This window comes from Diadema antillarum, unplaced genomic scaffold, assembly GCF_040938485.1.
Source record: "Diadema antillarum isolate AM-2024a unplaced genomic scaffold, OU_Dant_1.0 seq00001285_RagTag, whole genome shotgun sequence".
NCBI classification, from domain to species: domain Eukaryota; kingdom Metazoa; phylum Echinodermata; class Echinoidea; order Diadematoida; family Diadematidae; genus Diadema; species Diadema antillarum.
This window is the reverse complement of record NW_027272064.1, coordinates 196,762-224,647: the sequence shown is the minus strand read 5'-3', so window position 1 is coordinate 224,647 and position 27,886 is coordinate 196,762. Positions and strand designations below refer to the sequence as shown.

Below are 27,886 nucleotides of genomic sequence, written 5' to 3'. Positions count from 1 at the left end.
CAACACATCTTTCAGTGGTAGTTGATGGTATGTCTACATAAATGTTGCAGCATTATCTAAATGGAAATATTAATACAAATTTGTCTGCTTTCTTTGTTTCATTTCTTTTTTTTTAAAGTCATGTGTCAAAATAAAAAAAAAAATCTAGTGAAAGAAATACAGGGAATGCCAGTACGTTTACAGTTTGTGAAGCTTGTCACAAAAACTGGAACATGATTTTAAGCTACAAAAATTATACACTCTCTGTGAAAAAATAGACATATATCACTTTTAACATTTGATGCATTGGAAAATTAAAGGTAAGCACACACATCTCTTGCATTGATCATTAGGTTATGATAATTCACATTTAAGGCATTTCAAAATATTGTACAATATATACACAACAGGCAAACTTGTGAAACTTTGGATATGAATACGCCTGCATAAATTGCAAGTAACTCTGTGGCTTTGCCACAAAGTACTTTTAAAAGATCGATACCCAGAGTTAAATAGCAAATTGTCAGAGGCGATTACGATATTCACCTCACAATGATATCATAAAAATTATGTGATTTTTTTTGTCAACAAATGAGCAACTAAAAAACCTTTTCCTCTTAACCAAAATTACTGCAAGGTTATCAAATTATTAGCAGTTTGGCAGTGAAGGAGATATGAGCTAGGTCTTATTCAACAAAACTTTGGCATGAGTTAATCTTGAAGTTTACTCTAACTTGAAAATGGTTTGGAATTGCATCATAAAGAAATCTGATGTGTATACATCCTCACACACATTTTGACAATGAATGGTAACAAGTACATTCATGTCACACTACACTTCTTTTATGGTAATTCACATAACCCTTGACAACACTGGACAGCTAGGCAAACATTACATAGAAAACATGTGGATTTCGCAATATTAGGCACCCTCTTCATCAAGAGCTTTAAAGGCCTTTGTTTAGTGGAGTATATAATTTCATTTCTCAGGCAAATTACTCTCATATGAAAAAAAAAACCCCTCAGATCGCACGAACACATAGGGATATACACTATGCGTTATGCACTATTTAAGCATTGTCGATTATATGTATTATTATCATCATTATCTTTAAATATAGTACAGTGAGACGCACAAATATGCAACACATATATATGTGCTCAGCATGATTAGTACTTTGCAACAGCCACATGCACTGCATAGTCATATAAATGACATTACTACATAAATGTCTGCATGTTTTTTCTCAGTATAATTTGCTTGACATATACAGTACATGTATAATTTATGTGATCCTATTGTTTTCACGAGAAATCATGTCACAACTTCTCCAGGGAATGTTTGGCTATTGACAAGGAAAGACCAACCTGCTCTGAGATTACACCTGCTATTGAACTGTAGCATTATATCATGGCAATATAGCTAAATATTGGGTGATATTCTACTTTTGACAACTACAATGTAACAAGTGTGTAGAAATGAGGAGAACTTTTCAAGCTTTTAGATGTGCACGAGGCAAGGAAATCCATCACTTCTTTTAAGATTCTCTGTCATTCAACATTATTCTGGTATACAATATACACCATGCTGATCACAACTTACTTTCTTAAAATCATTCCCCCATAGTGTAGAAACACATATTTTTCTCCATTAAATGACATTTCACAGGATCATTATTCAGGCAATAGACTAGCTTGTTTAAAATGTTTACACTTTCAAAAACAAATTGAATGATGCTTCACAAGGAGAATAAAAGAGAATTCTTCCAAACAAATACATCTAGCAAGTGTTTTGTAGTACATACATTTTGGCACACAAATGATATTACATTTAAAGGACAAACATCATTCCAATGACCGAAAGAAAATATATGCATATTAGACACTTTGTCAGGAATCATACGTACATACATACATACATACATACAAGACATGTACTACATATTACATAATATTCAGGCATTCATTTAAAAAAATAAACATGTACTCATCTAAAAGATTTTTTACTTATTTCAGATGTTATCAATAAAAACCTGCCATATTTTTTTCCTTTGCAACTTTGCAAAAGGACCTAGAGTCAGGAAGAATAAAATCAATGTCAGAGATTTACGAGGTCATTGGTTTTCGTCGTCATTGATGCAATGACTCTTGAGTTGGACACCTCCATCTACAGAATGGTACATCCACAGCAGCACTGCATGGGGTACTCTGGAGCATAAACCTTGTGCTCAAAGCCATAGACGAAGAACATAAACTGCTTGTCACCATAAGTAGACTTCACCTCCGTCACTGGAATAATTCTGACTTGGTGGCGCTGTTGGGAGGAAAAAGTATTTGTAGCATGAGCGGAATTACCAAAAAAAAATTGTAAATAGACAAGATTATTCTTAGAAAATAGCAGGTACAAAATATACAAAAACTAACAAATACTGGGACAAAAATATCAGAATGTCATTGACTTTGGATGTTAAGTTACAAATGGTGACAACATAATGTACTCACTAAATATGCTTTTGTCACATTTGGCATAGACTTCATCAGAGTCTGTAGTTCATGTAAACATTTCATCAGAACTGAAATAATTCAAATAATCAATAATTTTCCTGAAGGGTAGTATGAGGAATGGGACCCTGTGAAATTTGCCATTTAAAACTGATCGAAGTATAAACAAGAGAAGTGTGGCTGACAGCTGATAGCAGCAGTGCCAACAAAATCATTGCCACAAAAATCACCAAGTGGAAAACATGACAACATTTGTAAGTGACAGGAGTTTGCAATTCGTATTTGTAGTGTGAATGGAAAACACAATCACTGCAAGTTTGAATGTTTTAATATTTCTCAAAAAGAATGGGCCTCATTTTAATGTACAGGTATATTTGTGGGTAATATCTTGTACAAACATATCCAGCTCTCAAATCCATATAATTGCAGATCACAAGCAGATCACACTTGGCTACAAATGATAAATGCAAAACAGATGTATGATGCCAGTGTGTCAAGCTTCTGGATCAAACCACAAGATATGTTGGATGTTTGTTTTTCCAGTCTCACCTGCTGTAAGATGCGTTCGAGCTGAAAGGCTGTGGAGTGTTGCTGGACCAGGGTGTTGGATGCTTGGTTGATGGACTGGTCTGGGAAATGATTGACCGGAAAGACCTGCATCGGAAAAGGACGAGGGTCAAAGTTGTGACACTCAAGCAGGATCTGATCAATTCGGCATCTCTTCAAGCTGCTATCATGTATTCAGGACTCTTTCATGTGTCTCCATTCCTGTTACTGACTAGAATTGTGGAGTCACAATGACCTTGACCCTTACCCTCCCCTTTTGTTCTCTTTGTTCTGTGTCCCTAGCCCGTCCCTGACTGTTCTCGTTGTGTGAAGTCCTTATTTGTGATTGCTTTCCCTGCCTGTTTGTCTTTATGCCTCTGACGAAGATTCTGCTAGGATCGAAAGCTCAGGCCCCTTTAGACTCCATTTTACTCAACTGGCTCGCCACTATTGGATAAGCAGTTTTCGGCAGCCTTTTTTGGTGACTACAATTGTGTTACATACCTCTTCAAGGACTCTCAAGTTTCAGTCTAATCACACTATTACTCTATAGCTCACACATAAAATTTGTACACAAACAAAAAACAAACATGTATAGGCTTGTTGAGTAGCATCAATGTTTATAAATTTTTCACAGCACTGATGGTCTAGCTCTGCATTTCTCAACCTTTTTATTCCCAGGCCCACTTTAACTCCTACAAAATTTTACTAGGCCCAGCTAAATCAAACAAAAATCTTTTTAGTTGCTTTTTTGGCCAGCATCACAGCCCATCTGCAAGAGCTTTGTGGCGTACCAGTTGAAAAGCACGGGTCTAGATGAAAAAATGATCCAAAAGTTGTACACTTTTATGTCCTTGCGCCCACATTACCAAGAATTAAAATATTTCAAATGATGGAGTGGACAAATTTTATAGTCCACAAAGACACTACTGAAATAACTACCAATACGGAAAAAAGGGTTATTTTCTCTCTGCTTTGTTATATGTTGGTATATCCTTCTTCTCTTTCTCTCTCTCATTCTCTCTCTTTCCCCTGGTAATATCATATAAAACTTCACATTTGACAGTATTATTAAAATTTAAATGAAGGAAAGCTAATGCATAGAAACCTTTATTTCTCATTGGCACTCACTGTACCCTTAAACTTTTTCAAGCCATGAAATCATTGGTGTATCTTCTTGGTGTTTTTTGTTTTTGTTTTTGTTTTTGTTTTTGGTTTTTTTGGGGGTTTTTTTGGGGGGGGTGTGAAATTATCTTTTTTTTTTTTTTTTTTTTCCCCTAAATGAAGGGAGATTGTATATAACTGAGAAATTTGTGACGGCGCCCTCACCCTTGGCTGCTCCTCCTTGAAGGCAACCTGTCCGGTCACGTCACGAATGAGCTCGTCAGGGAGGGCAGTACGCTCCACAATACTGTCATTCATATGATTGGTCCTGCAACACCAAATAAGAAAGAAAACAGGGGTTTGCTTATTTAAGGTACCAGAAGGCCTCTTCTGTAAGTTTCTTGAATCACAAACAGATAAAGATTTGCACCTTGAACTTCTGCATCAAACATCCATCAGATTCATCTCATGCAAATGGTAACCTGCTTGATATGCACTTACTTTGCCCTTTGACCCCTCCCGGAGCACTAAGACAAGCTGGCATCTGAAAACCCTGAGCATCCAAGGATAGGCATGTCATTGATATGAACATCATTAAAGTTGGGTGGCACATCACAATTTGCTGTTTCTCTCTTTGTATTCTTCAAAAGGAATGTGATAGTTTGAATGTTGACATTTGCACAATTAGATTGTTCATGCACATGTCTTTCATTCTCCCTTTCTCTTACTAACTGAAAATGATGATAAGAAAACTACTAATTACTCAAGTCTCCATTGACGCAGTACAACTGCGTTGATGACCTACCCATACAAATTAATTCAATAGCAATGAAAGTGAACTGAGATTTTGATTTATTGAGGAGCAATTGATACGTCTAACCAAAACAAGCTAAGTTTACACGGGAGAAAGCACAAACAGGCTTACCAGTCCACGGTGAGCTGAATGTAGAACTTGAGGTTGGCGCGCCCACTACAGGTGGTGCATGTGATTTGCCCATGTCCATGGCAGGTGAAGCATCTAGATACCAGAAGACAATACCAGGTAAGTCAGATATGTAAATCAAATCAGATAACAATGCAAGACTGGCAAACAGGTAAATAAAATTATTTGCTGTCAATGCGCATCGGAGTGGAATATGTCTGCTGCGAAATCATTGTATCAACATTAGAAAAACATATGAACCATGCAGTATGTCGCGGACCTGTTACAGATCGAGTGAACTAGAAAAGCAATCAGAGAGTGCAGACCTCTACCAAGCAGCTCATTTCCATCCATTCACGCAACCTGATAATCGCCCAATTTACCAATTATAAAGAACCCTTGTGTTTACGTACCTCATCAGCTTCTTGTATGCTGCGCAGCACCTCGAGCAGAGCACGCGCTTTAGTGTGCATACGCAAACCTCAAATATGCGCAGCTTGATTGACCCTATCTGCCAAAAGATAAAAAGTCCTTTAAAAAGTCATTAAAAAAATTCCCTGATCACCACTAAAATTTAAGCATCTGTTCCTTGTGCCATTATCAAGTTTGAAGTATCAAGTATCAAGTTTAATCCATATCCATTCACAACTTTTTGAGTTAATTTGAAAACAGACAAACAAACAAGAACATAACCTCCTCGGAGGAGGAAATAATGATTGTGGCGTTGGTTTACATGATAAGGTAGATAACATTCGCATTGATCACTATTTGGTTAGTTGGAGGGTTTTCTTCTGCATGATCAACTTACTCCCTTTAATCTATATCACTGTCCTTATTTTCTTTCACTTGGAATGACCAACTCACTTGCACCATTCACCACTGTTATCACTATATTTTTCCTCTTTCTCCACTGATCGATTAAGTTTTGCAGGGCTCTAAGCAGACAACATTAAGGTTTTTAACACACCATCTTCATTAAAAATCATCTATGCCCTGTGTCCCCTATGAATTTAACAACAATCACAAATTATATCTAGCTGACAATGTCACTCCTACCTTCTGCGTCCCATTCCATGGCAGCTGTGGCAAGTCTCCCAGTGTGAGTGGTGGCGGTGCTCCTCATGGTTGTAGTGGGTGACCTGGCGACGTCCGTGGCCATGACACATGTGGCAGCGAGTCTGTCGATATGTCAGAGGTCAAATGTCATATGTCAAACAATGGAGGAAAGAGTATAGAGAAAGAGACACTGCAAGACTTAATATCTTAAATGCAGGATATGTGACCATGCACCACAAAACCTACAAAAAGTAGGCAGACATGGATTTTTAGTTAAGGAAAAATTCTAAAAGAGCAGACTCTAAGCTTTAAAATGATGTATAACTCAAGTCAAATGGACTTTCCTTACCTATCTAAATATTGAAAAAGAAAACATAATGATTTATGACCTTTTAACTTCATAAAAAAAAATTGCCACTGGCAACATTCTTGTTACTAGTGCTGACATGAAGAAGACTATTTAATAGATATACAATAATGAAAATGTAGCTTGATGTATGGGCTAGTGTTTGCAAGTGTCAGTATGATGTATAGGCTTATGCAAATAAAAAAAAAATATATTGACCAGAGCCAGAAACATAAATTTCTAAAGTATAAAATGTATTGACAATATAAGGATCACCCCAAAAAAAAGAGTTTAGATGCTCTACAACCAAATTAAAGAATAGCAGATGAGGAAAAAGGGCTCCAATAAGAGAACTGTTAAATCTACTTTATGAAATACTAGCAATGAATGAAAATAATGATAAAAAGATACGAAGAATTTGAAAACAAAAACATATCACTTTCAATATTTTTTTCAAGTTTTACCTCAAGGTAATCTTCTAATAGAGAAGAATTGTATCTTTTTGATGATATTGCACTCATTACATAACAAGAAAACTTTTTGAAGATGGCATCAAAATCATAACTTATATTTCAATTATTTTCTCTGTTTTCAGCAGCAGCTTAATTCTCAGGTTGATAGAAATGGATGTATTTGATTTGTGCATTATGCACTGCACTCTACATATATTTATCAAATCACAAAAACCTGTTGTTTTTTTTTAATTTAACTTCACGAGATAAAGCACTTTGTCCCTGGCTTACTAGAAATCTCCTTTCACATCTCCACACTCGTAACTACTATCCGAGTGACTTACCCTGCCTCGGCCCATGCAGTGGTGACACCGGCGAAATCCTATGGCGTAGCAATCATGGCATGGCTGTTGAGCAACACAAACACATATGCACAAAAATCACATGTAATATCACTCATCAAAAGAAGCAGTTGGTTTTGTAAGAGTTCCACTGTATACCAAAGGAAGTTCAAGTTCAAGTTCAAGTTCAAGTTTATTTAACCAATTCATTAAACATTTGACATTTTACAAAAGGATACAGCATTAAGAATAATGAATGGTTTGGGACCCCAAAAGAGGCAGAGCTTGTAAAAAAGGGGTCCCGGATAAACATATAACACAAAACATACTAAAGTTTTAAACATATTAACAAGAAGTATAATAGTAACATATTTACATAGGACAGATGCAACACAAACACACACACACACATTCAATCACACAAACATGTGTCACAAAAACGCTCATGCACATATATGTAGTTCACATGAAATTGCAGAAAGATACTTTCTATTTTACTACACTTTTAAATTCAGCTTCCCTGATCAATTCTTGTTTTACAAATTTCCCTCAAGATAGATGCGACATGTACGTTTAAAGTTGGATAGTGTTGAGGCTGACCTAATTCTCAATGGCAAATTATTCCATTCTCTAATACAAACATACACAAATGAATTTTGGGCAGTTTGAGTTCTTACAAAGGGTTGATGAATGAGATTACTTTTACGCGTATTATAAGCATGAACAGTAGAATTTAACACAAACGCATCCTTCATGAAAGATTTCGGATCACCTTGTGTCTTAAACATAAAAATCAAGCAACTCAAGATAACTAATTTTTCAAATGGCAAAATATGATTGAGCTATATCATCTTGTCATGACATAAAGTTGAAGAGTAAGTGTACCCAAGTTATGAATGCTACCAGCCACAGAATTATAAGAAATTCTCTACAGGCAAGGCTCCATTGTTTGATTTATCTGTTTGATTTATCAATTTGATTTATCAATTTGGGCACATTGGCTACAATAAGTTGAAAGATGAAGCATGCTCAGCGTACAATGCTCATTCCGTCTCACACATTTCTCTTCCTTATTTTGAAAAAGAAAACACTGACCCATCAGAAAATGACCTTTTAACAGGTTCATGCCATGCAGGCCCCACCAAGAAAAAGGTCAACATATTGACCGATTCTGTGACGCGCTATGTGTATTTTTGGCATGGGCGCAGCCATAGTGGGTGTATCAGCCGACCCCCCCTCCGCACTCCCCCACCCCTCTCCCTACATTAGCACGCGCGCAGAATGAAAAACTGCTTTAGCCAATGGGCGTCTCGTACTGAGTGCGCGAATGCTTGCTTAGTGCGCGAACCTTTGTTACAAGTGCGTGATAAACATGTTGCCCCGGGGTGGGGGAGAGCAGGGGGGGTCGCTGATACACCCACTATGGCTGCGCCCTGTGCCGTAAAATGTCTGCTGCCCTCAACGAACCCGAATCGGTCAATAAAAACACTGGGAGATAGCTGTGTTGGCCTTTACACTCACCTTCACAGACGCTGTATGGGGCACTTCTAGTTTGGCTTTGCCGTTCTGGAACATGGCTGGGATGTTGACCATAATGCTCCACGGCTGGGGAGCTGGGCCATTATGGGGTCCATCAATGATCTGACCTGTGAAACAGAGAAGTAGTGCAATGATAATTGGTAATTAGCTTCAACTATGCATAGCCCATGATGTTCTATTTGCTTGTGTGTGTGGAAGTAGCAAGCTCTTATGAACTCTGAGATTTATTCAGCAAGTTTGTATTTCCCTAAAAGACAGCAGCTATTTTGTAATGGTTCTGGTACTTGTATAATTAACAAGATTTCACACACCTAACAGTCTATGAATCATACTTCCCTAAAGAATTCCTTTGCAGAATAAAATTAGATGTTCTTTTGATGAATAACAGTGACAAAATAAACAACATAAAACTGATTTATCTTTTCTGTGTGAAAATATAGTATCATTCTGACAAAAGGCTAGGAATACATTATGTTACCACCAGATCTGTTAACAAGTATATCAGTGGAAAAACTAGAAATGTCGCTACAGCGACTGGTTATACCCCCGCCAAACAACATTTCATAAGCTTTGGTCAAAACAACATTTCATAAGCTTTGGTCAAAAAACTGAGGAAGTAGTTAAATCCGCAAGATCTTTCCTTGATCTTCTGCCATTAATATGCCATTACCATGGCAACGTACTTTCAGGTACTGTCGAAAAATGTGTCTTGCACATCTACAACCAAAGGCACACATCTGTACCAAGTTTCATGGAAATTGGGCAAAAACTGAGGAAGTAGTTTGCAACACAAAATTTTCCATCATTTTGGCTCATAATATGTGAGCTGTTACCATGGCAACATACTTTTTGTCACTGTCAAGAAATGTGTCATGCTGACCTATATCCTAAGACAAACATTCAATATGAATTCCATGAGAATTGGAAGAACACTGATGAAGCAGTTTTGCCATGAAGCATTTTGCCCTATATTTTACCAATAACATGCCGTTACCATGGCAACGCACTTTTTGCCACTGCAGAAATATGTGTCTTGCACATTAACATATTCAGATGAACATCTGTACCTAATTTCATAAAAATTGATCAAAATCTGTGGGAGGAGTTCGCGACGCAAGATTTGTACCCATTTGTACCCATAATATGCCGTTACCATGGCAACATACTTTTGGGTACTGTCAAAAAATACCTCTTGCACATCTACAACCCAAGGCACACATCTGTGCCAAGTTTTACGGGAATCGGTTGAAAACTGAGGAAGTAGTTCGCGACGCAAGATTTGCAACGGACCGACCGCCCGACCGCCCGACCGCCCGACCGCCCGACCGCCCGACCGCCCGCCCGACCGCCCGACCGCCCGCCCGACCGACCGCCCGCCCGACCGTCCGCTGATTCCTATATACCCCCTTCAAACTTCGTTTGGCGGGGGTATAAAAAAGAGGGACAATAAGTTGTAGTTAAATACTTGCAACACTTATCATAGTTATTCCTGGATTCGTCAGTATGAAACATATCGCTAAAGTATAATGCCCATGCAGAATATCTCTCTTCTTTTTAATCCAGATTTTCTCACCTGTAAATGGCTCATGTTTCCATTTTGTAGTCCTCTTCTCTGTGAAAGTCTCAAGGGTATACTGCATGATGGTTTGCAGAAAGAAAGAAAAAAACAAAATCATAGTTCATTGACCTCATCATAAGTACAGAACTAGGGAATGGAAGGCACAAGAAATGTAACCTAAAGGGATAGAAATTATATTTTTCATTTGACATCAGCAATCTATAAGTTTGCATCAAAGACAATGTGATAGAATCTGAAATTTGTTCACTACCTCTATGAGCTTAATATAAGTCAGCAAATTGAAAAAAAAAGTTATTACTAATTTGAAAAAAAAACCTGCAACACTTTCAATAGCTGTTGAACACAGATTCAAAATTTTTTTTCTGATCAATATCTAACTGCAACTTCACTAAAAATATGGACCAAACATGACACAAATCCACGGAAGTCATTTGCAATTTCTTTACTTGTCTTCATTTTTTGCTTTCTTACATTGACATTTGTCAAGTAAATGACTGATTAATTGTTGTGTGGAATATATCAATTGCAATGATAAAGATCAAATTGTTTGAAAATCCTTCACAATTAACTGATCACATGTGCCTTTACTTATAAGCGTCTTCTTGCTAAGAGTATGACAATGCTTTTATCATATACTTCCTGGGTGTATTTATTTGTGTTTGCTGATCACACAAGGATGTTCTACTTTGTTATCTCCGACTGCCTCCATTGACGTCAATAGATAGCCAGTCTAAAATAGATATGTTCAAGATATGACAAAGCTAACACACACACACACACACACACACACACACACACACACACAAAGTCAAATGACCAAAATTGAAAAAAAGGTACTGGTATGTACCAAGCTGATAATCTATTGAAGAGCAGAAAAAGTAAATCCTCCAGCATCATAACTTGATATGTATCTGGCTTGATATGCATTAAAGCATTCCAAATATTCCACATATGTCAGGATAGGTGCATGATAAATGTACACATCCAACAAATGTGAAAATGCACATTTTGTAGGAGACTTTCCTTTTCACAAGTAAGACACAGAAATCATTCTGCACTATTGATAGCAATACCTAATACACATCTCTACAGATTGGTAAATGAATGAAACGGTTCGCACAACAGTGCAGCCTCTGAAAATTATCACTTTTCAAAACTATCAATCATCTGAAAGTAAACTATTCCATACCACTTCGTATACAGGCACTACATCAGAAACTAATTGGAGGCATTCATGGGAAAAAATGTACATTTTGCGTACCTAATACACACATTCATGATTTGCTAGATTAGCTACACAGGTCTGGAGACACATAGATGTATGAAGAACTCACATGAAATGCTGCAGAATGGTCGAGATCATTGACCTTCATCTCAGTTGCTGCTTTCTTCCCACGGCAGCAATTTTCGGCCACGTAGCCGAGCAGCGCCTCACGGGCTTCATCATCAGTCAGTGTGGGTGCTCTTCAAACACAAAATCATCACGAAATAGTAAAATTATTTTGATTTTTTTTCTCCTCTGATTTCCTTCTCTATGAGAGTATAATTCATCAGTGGATTCTGCACTTCTTCTGTCTTTATAACTGAACAGATGTTTACTGGTACCAAAGTTGTTTTGAAACATACCAAGTTGTCAGAATTATCCAACACTTCATTTGAAGTCTAGCTATCTTGCATGAGAGGAGAAGCCTACAAAATTCGATAAAAACAAATTACAAAAGTGAAAGCAAATTCTTTTCTTGGCTAGTACAAAAATATGACAAGAAAGTTAAAAAAAAAATGTTCTGTAAATAGGCATCATTTTCATTGCTACCTAGAATACTAATGCCTTCCAAATGCATACGTGTCTGTAATTGAGTTACTTTAACAACATGATGCAAACATCAAAAACCTAAGAGAAGAATAAGAATATCTGTAGTCTGGGCCCGGTTTTATGAAGAGTTATAATTGATCATATAGTTGATTTCTATCATAAGTCTACAGCAGCCTGTGTAACGGTAACAAAAATTTCTAATTGATTATATCTTTTGATAAAAATGGGGCCCTGGTCTCATACATATCTCATCTGCATGATATACCATACCCTGTATTTCATGGGTATCAAATCTTGTGAATTGGGACTTGGTTGACAATTTTGTAAGGGACTGAATATCATAACTGTGAATAGCAACAAACTTGGAAGTAAGAGTGATAAATTCTCTTTAAGAGGCACATGACATGTCAACAATTTCTTATCTAGCAGATAATTTTGCAGGAGGCACAGGAGGCATTTTGGCATGCTGTCAATCCTTCACATTTACAAAACACTGCAAAAATCATGGTAAATACAGTACTTTATGCATTACAGAGCAAGTTGCAAGCAGAGGACAGTATTGGGCAGTTGTCTTGGTCTAATATTTGGATCTTCGCATAAATGTCAATCATGTCTGCAATTTTTGTAAGAAAACATATGTATTTTTGCTTAGTGCTGCTTACTGGTTAACTGCTTCACGTGTGGGCTGAACAGCCTCACTGTAAGAGGGTGGGGGAGGGGGAGGCAGGGGGGCATCCATCATGTTGTAGCCAGACACCTGATCCATCTTGTCAGCTGGTGGGGCAGTTGGTTCAGGAGGCCCACTGCTTGCCTACATTAAGGCAAATACAAACAGATACCCCTTCAAACTGAGAATCACAAAGTGCCTAACACATAACCAATTACTTGTCTTACACCCTGTCATGTTACATTGTTATACAACATCTGTTTTGACTTTGAGCAGAAAGACTTAGCAGGTGCTTGCTTCAATCTTCAAGCATTCATACCAGGCATTCTTGCAAGCAACATATTTCATATCTAGAGAGACCTATTTCACAGAGAATGGTGTTTTGGAAAGTAATATCATTGAGCACTTGAAGATTTAAGAGTGCACTACATGGTGCAGTACTGAGCAAGGTTGTCCTTCAAGTTGGGTTATACAAGATCTTATGCAAATACTGTTGAATTACAGACAACATCAATGTAACATATTTGGGTTTACCATCTGGGAATTATATATTACGCATGACATCGACTAAAATTTAATGGAATTTGTCTAATTATATTCTTTTCTGTATCTAAAATGCAATTGGCTATTCAATATTATTGTTAATGCCTAAAGTCATTGCAGTCTTCATATTTTTTCTCCTCGTAGGTTTGCAAAAAGTGTAAAACTAGAGAAGAGTATATCAATTTTCATTAAAACATATGAAGGTAAGTTTAGGATCCCCTAAATAGAACCCACCTTCATGAGATAATGTGTCACTATTGTAAAGAGGAAATCATTCTTCTTTTTTTTTTTGCATTTTGAGCAACATGAAACTAGTATGAAAATAAAGGTGTACAAATTTCAGGCTTATCATACATTTTTTTTTCAATTCTTTAATGACTTCAAGATAGATTTATCATAGGAGTATAACTGCTATGTTTGAAGTACTTGCATAATTGTCATCATCTACAAAATTAAAAACACACTGAATTCATCTTCCCTGACTGAGCACAACAATTTATTTGGGAGAAAATATTTCCATTCAACAGTAAGTTAATCATTTCATCAAGTTTTTAGTTTCTCTCTGGACACTCCTATTATACACTGCTGAAACTATTTTGGGCAAGGGTTTCAATAGCATCTGTCAGACATGAACTGGCCAGGGCCCCGTTGCTAGAAACTTTGCGTTTAAACGCAACTTGCAACTGATTGTCACTAGCCAATCAAAATCATTGTTGCATGCATGTCTTCTTAATAGGGCAGACCCTGAGCCAATCAGAATGGTTGCTTCAAAATTAGTAATTATTTGCAATTGATTGCAACTTTCTTGCAACAGGGCCCAGGTGCTACAAACGCAAGGAACGACATCGATCAAATAATCACTATGTGACATACCGCATTTGGGTCAAACTCTATGTCATCGTCTGGCACCTCACCCTTGAAAGATGGTGAGTCAACACCCTGAGCATCCCCAGGGGGTGGACCCTGGGGTGGTGGGTAGCCTCCTCCTCCCTGTGTAATAGCACAAAGATATAACTATATACATGCAAATATACAATAATAATAATAATAATAATAATAAAATACATATTATACATGTATAATGTAAAAGTGGTTTCTTTCGTGTACAGAAACTTTCGCGGTTTCCATCGGTGCCGATTTTTTCGCGTGTTTAAATTCGCGGTCGGCAATGATAGCATTGTAACAAACGACGAGTTCAAAACATTTTCGCGTGATGTTAAATTCGCGATTCAACCTCAAAGCACGAAAAGCGCAAAAATAAAACCACCGCGAAAGAAACCACTTTGACAGTATATATATATATATATATATATATAAATATATATATATTGATTGATTGATTGATTGATTGATTGACTGATTGATTGATTAAAGACTAATAGTTACTTCACCATGTACAGGACAGGTTGACTGAATGAATTCTCTCAAATATCTATTTTGCTCATGTAGACTGGCAAAAAAATGAAATATCGTTTATGTAATAAAAGCAAACAAACAAAATGGCACTTGCTAAAAATCAATACATCAGGAGGCATCAAAAGAGGCAGAAATATATAAGACTAGCAAAAATCACATTTTGAGGAGTCTTACATAAGTAACATAAGACTTTTGTCCTATGTACAAGTCTTTCATAATTATTTAGAGTGCAAATATAGTAAGACAACTCCTGATAATCACATCAAATCCACATATCCTTCCTGGTATTGTGTCTCATTTCAATCAAAGTTTCCTTAAGCTATAGTAATAGCGACTATTTCATCTGTTTATTCAAATTGAGAAAAAAAAACCAACTTCCTCACAGGGTAAACTTTCCTTTCTGTTTACTCCAACTTCCTATCAAAATCAAAGACTTACAAACTTGATACAAACTGGATTTGTCTATACAGATCTTCACAGAGGCAGATCAGAGCAGGGTGTAATAGCATAGGTTTATTTATAGGATTTGCATAATCAGTCATTTTGAACATATATATTCAGCTAGTTTCTCTAGAAAACAGATACATCAAATTTCAAGGGGACTTCAAGCAGCTGTCTTGAAACAAAATGCATGGTACTATACAGATTTTACACACCATTTAGCATACTAATATAAAATGATTGCTTGGGTCTGTCATTTTCTATGCAGCCACAGAACAAACAATTCTTTCGTCATCATAATGAAGAAGGCATTTAAGCATACTCTGCTCATTATTTTCAGCATCACATCAGACATCGTCACAAGAATTTTAACCAACACAAATTTCTTTCCAAAGGTTTACCTGCGGTGGGGCTTGCTGCTGATAGCCACCTTGGGCAGGTGGATAACCACCTTGGGCAGGTGGATAACCCCCTTGGGCCGGTGGATAACCCCCCTGGGCTGGTGGTGGGTATCCCCCCTGGGGTGTTGCTGGAGGGTAGCCTTGTCCCTGCTGGGGAGGGTAGCCAGGCTGCTGGGGTGGATAGCCCTGTGCTTGACTGTACATCTTGTTCTGTTGCCTGTACCAAGAAAACACACATACATAAACACAAATGAAATTTTACAAATTATACATGTCACGAAGCTCTGTATAATCTGTGGATCTCAGTGAAGTACTTTGACATAGCAAGAGTGAGAACTCCCTTTTAAATTCAGCAAAATTTGGGCAAATTCATGTCATGATATCACTTGAAAACACCTGAACATGATAAGTTATTCAGATGCAAAGAAGTAATATCATTCTATTGATTTGTGGTTTGCACTGTGTCTTTCCACTCCTTGCCAAGACACTAACATGTCATGATAATCTCACTGGCTGCAATCTCACTGCTAGTCTGTCTGTTGAATTGAAATGGGCATGTTGAATTCCAATTTCTAGTTATAAATCTGCAACATAAAAGTGGTTGGTTGTGATCTGTGTACTTGCCATGCACAAGTTCAAAAAGGGACAATAAATCACACTGCTTGTAAAAAAAAAAAAAAAAATGCTTTCCCCAGATGCAGTTTAGCTCTCGTTCTATTTCTGTGCATCCCTTTTCAAATGAAGTGAGAGTATCTCTAAGTGGTTGTCAAATGAGCTCAAGTAGGCTCTTGTTAACAAGTGAAGTGCCACAAATAACAGTATGCTGGGGAAGGGCACAAAGAGACAGAAAAGAAAAATATCCAAATGAATGCATTACTAGTATATTTGATTGCCCAAGCTCAAAACCCACAAAAAGTTACAGATCAGGAATCTCTGTAAAGGACCAATACCAAGTTGCCAGACTCAAATTTTTAAAGTTTGTCTTACCTGGGACACTGATCTCTTCTCTACCCACTGTCACTGGCAGCTTAAAACACAATTGAAATCAAGATATCAGCAGTTTTTCTGGACAACAATCTTCGGACAGGCACTGCTTTCACTGTGGTGTATATTGATACTTCTGGACAGCACACCCGAGTCACTACAATCTTATATATTTCACACAAAAATTTCATTCTCCTCCCTCACCCTTATCTGATAGCTGACAAGGAAATCCTGGTTGCAGGCACACTTACTCTTTTACAAACTTCCTGCCGTATTTCACTGATCCACTCACATCAGTAAGCATAAAGGGGGAACCAGAAGTTGTCTCTCTTTAAAAAAAAATGGACATTTCCTGCTCTTACATCATTCACTGAAGGTGAAATGACTTATCACCAAGCACATTACCATTTCACTTTCTGGTATGGTGCAACACGTTTCATTTCCTGGACTTCAGTTTGACTTTCATATTTTTGCAGTAAATTGATTTTCACATTACTTTTGGCTATCGCAAATTCTATCAAGACATCTTCACAATTTTCTATGCACATTTTTGAATGGTGTGAATCATGGGCTATGTCAGTGATGCCTCCCTGGTATGTAACAGTTTGCATGTGTGTGTGTGTGTGTGAGTGTGTGTGTGTTTGCCTGTGACCAAGGTGTATTCATGCAGGCCTTACATTCTAGTGGACTGGGAAGCATTATCAATTTTCATGCAAGAAAATGTTAAATCAAATTATTTCTTTTCTGTGAATTGGATGATAGTATACAAGTACTATAAAGCAATTGTACCACCACCTGTTCAACGTTAATTTGTTCAGTTTGCAGTGGCGGATCCGGGGGGGGGGGGGGGGGGGGGGGGGGGGGGGGGGGGGGGGGGGGGGGGGGGGGGGCTGGTGCACCCCCCTCTAGTTGTTAAAACAAAAGAAATTTTTAAAAATAGTAGCACCAGAAATATTATTTGCACCCCCCCCCCCCTTACAGAATACCTGGATCCGCCCCCGAGTTTGTACAACCAAAGTGCCTCAAAATTAGTAATCATTTTGAGGCACTTTGGTTGCACAAACTCAGTGGCAATTAGCCATTCATACCATGGTATAATTACAACAACAAAAAAATTATCATAGAGCTGTATGAGATGTGATTATGATTACAATTACTAGTTATAGGTACAACATCAATATCAAATTCTTCTTGAGCTTGGTTGCTCTGCTCGGCTGTACCTTCCCCTGCTGGGCTGCTGTATCACCCATGCCCTGCCTGTAGTAGCGAGTCACCCCTCTTGTGACTGTTGTCTTCAATGAACCCTTTTCTCTGGCTGTCCTGGGTTCACATAAATTCTGCAATTCTCATTAATTTGTGTTTGTACTGGCATTCATAACACATTTTACAATGCCATAACTGAAATTATTAAACTTACAGGAATACAAAGCGCATGCAACTTTCAGTGGTTAAGTACCTACAACAGTTATTGGTGTTTCAACTCCAATCTTCTCGTGAGTGATTTTCTCTGCACAATCTGTCCCAGCCAAAATGCAACAATCCCAAATCACAGCTATTCTAACACTCTGCTACACTCAACTTCCCAATTTGAAGTGACGAAGCTTGATTCCGAGTGTTCAGCATCCAGTAATATGCGACATTTGAATTTTACGTCTCAACATCTCATATTTATACAATCATCATACCATAGGTTCCATGTAAAGTCAGATGGAGTGACTTCTGGGAAAGTTTTACAAAAGATCTCACCCTATGCTATTTCCTCATTGGCTGGCATTTCTGCCTGTCAAAGTGTTCTCAACCATTTAACTTGAGATGACGTCAAACCTCTGCTTGACGTCATACAACTTCCTATAATACGGAACCCATGCAATATCAATGAAATGGCCTTGTCTTGACCAAACTGTAAGCCTGTACCACAGGACTTAATTGCTAATGACGTCAACATTCCAGATAGTATCTGTCTGTTATCTATCAATCAATCTATCTGACTATCATTGCTGGACTCCAAACTCTATTTCCTATAGCATATATGTCTATCACCTTTCCATCAATTTTTCTTTCACTTACATCAGTCTATCTACTGAGTTCATTGGTTCATTTGTAAGTTTTTTCCTCTGTCATTCACTTTGCCCATCTAAAAGTCTGTTTTCAGGACTGTCCGTCTTATGTGAATGCATGATTACAATAACCAATATCTTCATGCACATGGCAGAATAAAACCATTATGCGCATTCCTACACCCTAGCGACATTCTGCCATGTGCAGGGAAGCACGCATTAACGACAATCTGCCATGCACACAACAATATTTGATAACCTTCTGTTCCTGTCTCTCTGTTTGTCTACCATATGATGTAGTTCACTCTCTCTCCTTCAGATCCATCGATGATCCAGTAATATATCTCATACCATACATGTTGACTGCTTTGAGTTAATTAAGGAGGTAAACTCCTTCCTTTTTTGCCCAATAAAATGCTACATAGACAATTTGAGGAACCAACAGTAAATTATAACTATTTAGCTGATCAAGGGCATATTTATCAAAGGCTTGTTTTTGACTGGTTGCGGCTCAAACTTTAGCACTGTATCAGCATGTCCTTGAGCCAAATGTGCTTTGATGAAACAGATTATGGTTCTGATTATGTGTGAAAAATAACATGTAAAACTGTATTTTGATTATTTTTGTTGCTATGCAGGGTTCCTGCAGAATCACTTCAAATGATTACTGGGTGAGCACTGTATCGACATGTCCTGGAGGCACAACATTCAGTGATTTCTGGTACACGTACATGTAATAAAAATATAATAAATTCTGAAGTAAGAGAACAGTCTGCATAAATTTAGCAAACCAATCTAAATGATATATTATTCCACAGACATATCAAAGACAACTGTTCAAATACACCCAATGCATTGTCAATGTAGCAGGGCACAATCATGTATTTGACATGGATGTGGCATATAATAAGAGACTGTGGCTGTTCTGTGATATGCACACATCTGTCTTGAAACACAAACATGAGAAATCACAAGCATAAATGCATGGTCTAGACAGACTACTAGGTCTAAATACAGAGATGACAATAAAAGCAACCCAACATTTGGCTGCACAAGTAAAATCCGAAATCATGAAACATGAACAGATTTCACTATTTTTCCATAGACACCTATCCAAGTATACTCTGGACTAGTTATTAAGATACTACCAACAGCTTTTGAATATTTTTATCTGCTCCGAATTGCTCCACACTATTTATAAAAAGTACTTCAAATCCACACACCAGAAAGAATCTTCCTTTCAGCAAAGACTTATTGTTATTCAAAACACATACATTGTTATTAGAGCAAAATTTTGCAGATGTGTGATCTAATGAGCAGTTGCATCCAAGTTCTATCTACCTTATCATGGATCAATCTACCTCATAATTTTAAGAAAAATTGCCAACATCAGTATTGATTCAAATCTGCCTTGATAATGCATTTTTATAGTAAATAGTGAAACATGAAACTCTGTACTATTGCAATTGTAGAATTACACTGTAGTGTTTCATTTCGTTGATCTCATTTGGACAAACATTTATGTATACAATATGTGTTATGCCGCAGAAAACATTGTTAAAATCATTACTTCACCTCCTGGAGATCCATCAGATATTTACATGGAATATGTTGTGATGTGGACATTTTCACAAATATCTGATCAAACTGACAAAAAGATTTAATAACATTCAAATATTTGTTAAGATCATACACCAAAGTGGATATAAGTGAAGAGTTTGTTCACAAAAACCGATAAGTCCATTTTTGTAGATTTTGAAGTAAGGTCTCTAAGGTCATAAACTACAAAATAATACCTTTTAAATGATATATTGGTCATTAGGTACATTTTTGAAGTTATGGTCGAAAGAAGCAAACATTTTCTTATTATTCTCTTTATCTTACTTGACCTTTAATCGCAAATATCTCCATTTGGCAAATATGGACTTATCGATTTTTGCAAACAAAGTCTTCAAGTAGAGAAATACTTCTAATTTTTTTTTTAGAAATTACAAATTTGAAGTAAAATTATCTGAAATTGGCTAAGTATCCACTTTTACAGTACGGTATGCATGTAATTCATTCACAATATTAACATCAAAACCTCTCTGCAGTGATAGACCCTAGTGCACGGGGGAGGGGCAGGGGGATGGGGTAGACTCTTAGATCTGAACTCATCCCTCTCCCATACGCCCTCCCCCCCCCCCCCATAATCAGATTTAAATGATAAATGTTCCTAAGCCCCTGCCAGGTAATACTTATTTCTTAAGTACTCCTTTGCTGAGGATCTCTATCACAAATTTCAACCACTCAAAAAATTGGCCAACAATTATTTCAGTCGCAATTCTTAATATACAGTTCTAAGGGATTCTATGGTGTGAGATATGTATATATAGTGCAGTGTACATGTACTGATGGAGCACAATGCTCCGAACATTACATGCCGGTACATAGATTTAACATCCTCATCATCATCATCATCATCATCATCATCATCAGTATACAGAGGAAGTTGGTGTTGGGGATCCCGACAAAACATCAACACTTTCCTTTATAGTAATTAATGTGTGTCTACTTCACCATACAGTTTTCTTGAGTCACTTTACATTTACCCTCCTATCCTATCTTTACCGATGATCCACACTTTCAAGGGTTGAAAGCATATTGTACGTGCTCTTCAAATTCTAATACTCTATTGGATGTCTGCCTGCCCAGATCATTATCATGCTAAGTATGTGCTTGTGTTACAGGACACAAATATATAATATCAACTGAATTATTATTTGCAAACATGCAATCATATTCTAATTCACAAAAAAAAAAGGTCAATTACTTTCAGCTAGAGAAACAAGATTGCTATCTATTTAGAGCTGGAGCAGATTCTTCTACGAGATTTCAAAAGAGTAAAATCAAAAATAAATGTGAGGACATAATTGACAGCTCTCAAATCAAACTGTCAATTCAACAGAGCGAAGGTGAATGTGAATGATACCCACCCACCCGATACCACTAAAGGCACTACCAGTAAATTTAGTATTCATTCTCTCGAGCTCGACTCGAGCCACTCGTCACTACTTCACTGACTGAGGAATTTAAAAAACAAATACTGAAAGGAAACCAACCAACCTTCTATGGCTTTTGAGAGGATAAGATCCTGCTTCAGTCAGTCAGTGCAGTGTAGCATAACAAACTAGACCATTGATTGACAATCAATGGACAGAAAGCAGCTTTTATGATCAACGTGTACACACGCAGCTCCAACCACACATCTATTCACTGGTCCAGTGTGGTATATGGGGGTTTGGGGTAGTTTGCAGGCACAAACCCTTGTTGGTCGTAAAGGAGTCTGCATCAAGACTACTATATGCACCACTTCGGCACTGTCCCATAGGCCCTGTGTTGTAGCTTCTCCCAACAAGGCCTTGTTGGGAGAGGCTGCAGTGTAGTGGTGCGTGTATTAGTCTCGGCACATGCAGACTCCTATACGACCAACAAGGGTTTGTGCCTGCAAACTAGGTTTGGGGTGTGGATCGGAGCATGTAAATAAGGATCTATGCTGGGGACCAGGATTTGCACACGGTCCCAAGATGTTTATATTCCTAGTCTTTGTTTCCAGACGCTTGCGTCACAGCTCTTCTTCAAAATTAAATGACTTACATTACTTTCATATTTATTCAGATGTGTACACATTCCTAAAGCAAATTTTGAGGCATGGAAGTACAGATATTAGGTTCTGAGCTTTCTACTGGGTTCTGAGTGGGGCGGTTGTTACCCAGAGATTGATTGTGTCCTTACGGGTCTGAAATGAATAGTTACATATACTATACATTGGCTACCTGCTGGGAGTACGATAGTCTGACATTATAGACACATTATGACCTTCTTCACCATTTCAAATCGCTACAAAGTCACAAAAAAGGGTTTCAAATGAGGGTTTAGTACAGGTGGGCGGTGAGAGAGAAATTTTGCAAAAATGGAGCATTTTGCAGCAGATAGTGAGGAAGCACAGTGAGGATAGTACACATTTGGTTAAAAATATCCCATGGTGTTGAAAAAAATTCACCTTCATAAGGATTGAGAGAATGCAGCAATATTAGTAGAACACATCATTAAAAGTTTTTTTTTCATAATTCATTTATTATCTTTTTTCCATTTTCATCAGAAATATATAAGTATTTTACAAAGTTTGCATGCAAAAAGTACATCATAATGTACAGTAAAAGAAATAAAAGAAATGTATAAGTTTGCAGATATAAAAAGTAGGCCTATACTCCTATCACAGTACCTTTCATTAAATTTCCTTTGTAGTAAGAGATATTTGAAAAGGAATACATTTATCCTTTGGATGTCACTGATTTTTTCAGTGAAGGAATTCACACCAGGTCCTGATAAAGACCAATGTTCACATCCTCACTTGTGAAGTAATAACATCAAAACCAGGTCATTTAATTTACATACAAATCCATGAAGGTGGCCATAATCATTGACAAGTTTTATAATTCCATAGCTTTCTGAATATTACCTTGTCCAGCTTTAAAGACTGTAGTTTTTGTTTGACCAATATTTTTTTCTACTGTAATCAAATACATCAATGAACAAAGAAAAGAATTTCCCTTTTAAAGTTACATTCAGTCTTTCAAATACCAGGTTTCCCCAAGTCGGCCAAAAAAATCTCCCCCTCATTCTCTTTATTTCTCTCTTTTTTTCACACATGCACATAGACATACACACATGTGTGTGGGTATGTGGGTATATATATAATATAATTTGCAATATGATATACATGTATTTTATATAATGTTATATATACATATACATATGTATATATATACACACATATATGTATGTATATATATACATATATATATATATATATATATATATATAAGTATATATATATTTATATATGAAAAAGAAAGGAGAAATCGGTGCATAGCCTTGACATCATTATTCCTCTTACTGTTCCTCCTTTTCGGAAAAGCGCAAGAGTTGAAAAATTGATCTCCGCCGGGACTCGAACCCGGGTCTTTGGCATGGAGACGTCATAGCGGTTCAGGCAGACCCAAGCTCGAATACCCAACAGACCCAACCTTTCAACCTTTTATGCGCATGTTCCTTTTGGGCAGAGAGTTGTGACTAACGGACCAGCCGCGTACTTCAGCTGGATCTTCTAATGAGATTCACGTACCGCGGTAAATTGGGATAATGTTTTGCGAAAGAAATCACCGCTACAACAGCTTTTTGGTTTCTCCTGAATTAATTTTGCATATTGTGAGATATGAGAAAGAAAGGAGAAATCGGTGCGTAGCTTTGACATCATTATTCCTCTTACTGTTCCTCCTTTTCGGAAAAGCGCAAGAGTTGAAAAATTGGTCTCTGCCTGGACTCGAACCCGGGTCTTTGGCACGGAACGCCTCTAAAACCGCTCGGCCACGGAGACGTCATAGCGATTCAGGCCAGACCCAAGCTCGAATATATATTACATGCATACATGAATAACATCCTTACTTGTATTCTCTCTTCAATACTTTGAGTATTCTTTGTGTTGGAGGGGGAGGACATTGTTTAATCATGGAGGTACAGCTCCATCACATGGTTTAATATTGGAAGAGGTTGCGTATCAATTACCACTTGATGACATATTTGCTTTGTTGAGTTTGTGTACACACCACTACATCAGAAATATTTTTAGAAATTACATGTTGATATGAAGTTGTGCAGGTAAGCGCCACAATAGAATTCTCTCTTTCATGGCATCTAGAGCAATTTATTCATAAACAAACACACATACTGTAATACATGTATGCATACATACATACATACTAATGTCATACAGATATAAAATATTCTATCTGCTATAATCCTTTCACTTCCGCTGTTCTGAATGATCATCCATTTCCATAAAGCCCTCTTTGGTTTTTATGAGAACACACAAAATACTAATGCGTCAATGTATCAGTCTTACTTAAGAGTTAATATAGTGAGAGAACTTGTAAAAAGCTGTATTGCTGCTATTTTAGTGTAAAAGATCAATGTGATAAATCTTGGACTCTGCTATCTATGACATCATAAATGCTGTATCAAAAGCTTGTTGATCTGTTTTATGGTTCAATTGACTATCCAAAGATATCTGCTCAGTAATAAAGTGTTCAAAAGGAAAACTCATATTTTACAGTGTAATCTTCTCACAGACTGGAATGATCCTGCAAACATTGTATTTGCCAGAGCAGGATAATAGTCATAAAGTCCAAAAACATGTTCGTCAATTGAGACCCATGACGTCTGACAGAGAGCCATATCCTTGGATGATCGTTTAAGATCACTGAACAAACATGATCTCCCACAAAGAACAAACTTTTGTCAACCTGGGCCATCTGCAATCTTTACTATTAGTATGGCTCTCTTTACCACAAACTGCAAAACTGGTATTGAAGTGAAAAATCAATGACATTGTAAAGTTTACTGTATGAAGTATAAAGTCAAATTAAATAAATTAAACCTCAAAATTTCATTAATATGCTGTATTAGTTAAAATCTTTAAAACTTGACAAAAGGAAAACATATATCATGCAGAGTATTGAAGTTTAGGTGTTTTTCAAAGTAAAAAATGGTGACCAGACATGTACTTATGCATGAACAATATAAAGCTGATGATATCATCACCCCCCCCCCCCAGCTTCCTATTGCTTCCACGCTTTGATAAACTGTAAGTCACTAAATTTGTTAAATCTCACATTTTGATATGAATTCAAGATGGGACTACTGTCCTTCATATCAAATGATTTCAAAAATTTGTCATAACTTGGTTAAGATGACTTGAAGAGAGAAGATGTCAGTGTGCAACCATAGAAATGATTTGAAAGATCAGTTTTGTGTAATATTAAATTATCCAAACCAAGAGCGGATTGTGTGATTGGGGTTATAACATCATGACCTCACTGAGTTTACATGTTGGGTTGTGATTGATATCATCATTGTTTCAACCACATAATTTCATATAATGTTATAAATTTTTGTTTTCTTTCATATCCCTTATCAATGAAACTTCAGTTCCATGCAGTTTGCTTGACTTTACTTTCCATTTATCAAAGTCATCTTTAACAGAGTGGAGTGTTATTCATTTATGTATTTATTCATTTATTTTTAGTATTCATACATGGCACTAATATCATTGGACATTCACTGGCTAACCTGTTTCAAGAACAAAAATCGGTTTTTGGGAAAAGATCAGGCATCCCTGCAGATATCTGAATGAGCTCATCTGATCTGTGGTTATAACCCCTTGAATACCACACCAATGTTTTGAGTTTGGAGGGAGAATTCATATCAAAAGGTGATGATGATAATGAGAAGGATGGAGGATGTGCTTCACCATTAATTTCCTTCACATACTGTCACATTCACTAGTCTTATCAGACATTTTTATTCTTTTAAAAGACAAATAAAAGTTATGTCACAGTCACATTGCTTGGTACATATACCCTTAATTTGTTTTCTTGTGCAAACTGTCACACTCACAGAACAAAATGTGAAGGAGGTCAGTGATTTCTTTTATAATTCTATTAAGAGACTATGATAAATATTTCATTATCACACCTACTTATAAGGGAAATGGAAGCCATTTAATTCTTCTGTTGGTTTGTACTTATTCAACATAACAGGGCCTACAAATCTTTTTTGTTTTTTTTTTGGGGGGAGTCAAACCTTTGGCATCAACTACAGGTTAATTGAGGGATTTCAGAGCTACCAAGTCTCACGCATTCTGCGTGAGACTCAAGCATTTAGGGGCAATCTCACGATCTCATGCATGACACCCATTTTTCTCACGCATCGGGCCAAGTCTGCAACTTGGGCCTATGATAATGAGTATAGCTCAAAAGATTAAGGTGATAGTTGCAAATGAAGGTATATTTCCCTTTTGTCTTTCAAAATAAGTAAAAAATAGTCACTTAAGTATGCACCTAATCGCATCATTAAGAGCTAAAAATTGAAAAAGCTCCCTACCGTGGGAGGCCAAAGGGGGGAAAAACCCCTCCCACACCCTCACTCGCGCGCACATTCGCATGCCGAAATGCCGAGTCATGAAAATCTCACTCATAAAATTTTTTTGAACTTGGCATCCCTGGATTTGTGAAGTGTTGATTATCATTATCTCATCTAATTTGCATGATGTAAAACCGAAAATTTTTGCATGCATCAAATTTTCGCAATTTTGCAGGGAGCCACGATTCGCAAAATCAAAATGCACACATAAATTCTAGTCTGCACTAACCGCAGCAGCGACCCCATACGGACAAATACTTAACCTAATACAGCGCCCCGCGACGGGGTCAAGTCTGCACTAGCTATGCATTGAATGTCATTGGCAATTTGCAAAGACTATCAATATCATGCAGCCAAACAGGGCATCAGTTCCAATTCATGAAAATTCCACACCACGAATAGTTGTGGTTTTAGAGTATCTGTGGTTTCCACTGATAATCACATTTCTTGAAATGTGTGAAACTGCAACATTCAACATTTTTCTTATTTTAGGTCTGTATATGATGTTGATTTAAATTTTTACCAGCATGCATATTTATGCAATCCGTTCTTCTGGTATTACTCTTTTTTACTTAATTAGACATTACATAATGTAGAATTTCAATTTGATAGCCTCTTTGAAGTATTGTCGAAGTTGAATTTATCAAGTGTGGTGGAAGGAGGGTATCATAGAGTATATCAAATTAATATACTCTAAGGAGGGTACACAGTCGCACCGACTACTGCAAATACCGGGCCGGGATGATCGCGGGGTTTATACAGGTCAAATCACTCGATCTTCGGATGTCTATACTCAGAATAACTTACCCACTAAGCATCGGTTGCCTCTCATCTGCCATGACCTTCGACTTATTGTCTGTCTTCCAAGTACAATAGGCCTAATTAACAGAGCTGAGATCGTCCAAAATCGATCGAGATACGATCATGCACTTTGCACAGCAGGTGGGTGGTACAGTATACTTGTACTCACTACTTACAATCTACACAACGTTCGGTGGTTTTGCGGTTGGTTTCGCCGTTTTCACACCCGGAAGTTTCGCGATAGCAACTGTAAACGTGCACGTCGCTTAGCAGGATTCACGTGAGTTACAAGGCGGTCTTGCAACATAGCATTTCTGGCCATTCATGAGAAAAGAAAGGTGCAGAGGAAAGTGCAAGGTTGAGTGTAGGGAATTA

The 27,886-nt window shown here is 37.2% G+C and overlaps 1 protein-coding gene across 3 annotated transcripts; it reads right to left on the bottom strand.

Moving 5' to 3' along the window:
- Positions 1-575: 575 nt before the first annotated feature.
- Positions 576-27,886, bottom strand: LOC139707930 (protein SSUH2 homolog). Of its 3 annotated transcripts, none has more exons than XM_071619923.1 (13): positions 27,518-27,886; positions 15,648-15,864; positions 14,263-14,379; positions 12,842-12,990; positions 11,701-11,830; positions 10,361-10,421; positions 8,770-8,894; positions 7,252-7,314; positions 6,110-6,231; positions 5,057-5,149; positions 4,357-4,459; positions 3,031-3,135; positions 576-2,293 (listed from the first exon to the last, which is right to left on the bottom strand). In XM_071619923.1, the coding sequence occupies exons 1-13, from the start codon at positions 27,547-27,549 to the stop codon at positions 2,147-2,149; spliced, it is 1,464 nt and encodes a 487-aa protein (XP_071476024.1). In that variant the 5' UTR covers positions 27,550-27,886; the 3' UTR covers positions 576-2,146. The 3 variants fall into 3 exon arrangements, with proteins under 3 accessions (XP_071476024.1, XP_071476026.1, XP_071476025.1); XM_071619925.1 differs by having other exon boundaries at positions 27,688-27,886; XM_071619924.1 differs by lacking the exon at positions 27,518-27,886 and adding an exon at positions 21,794-21,911.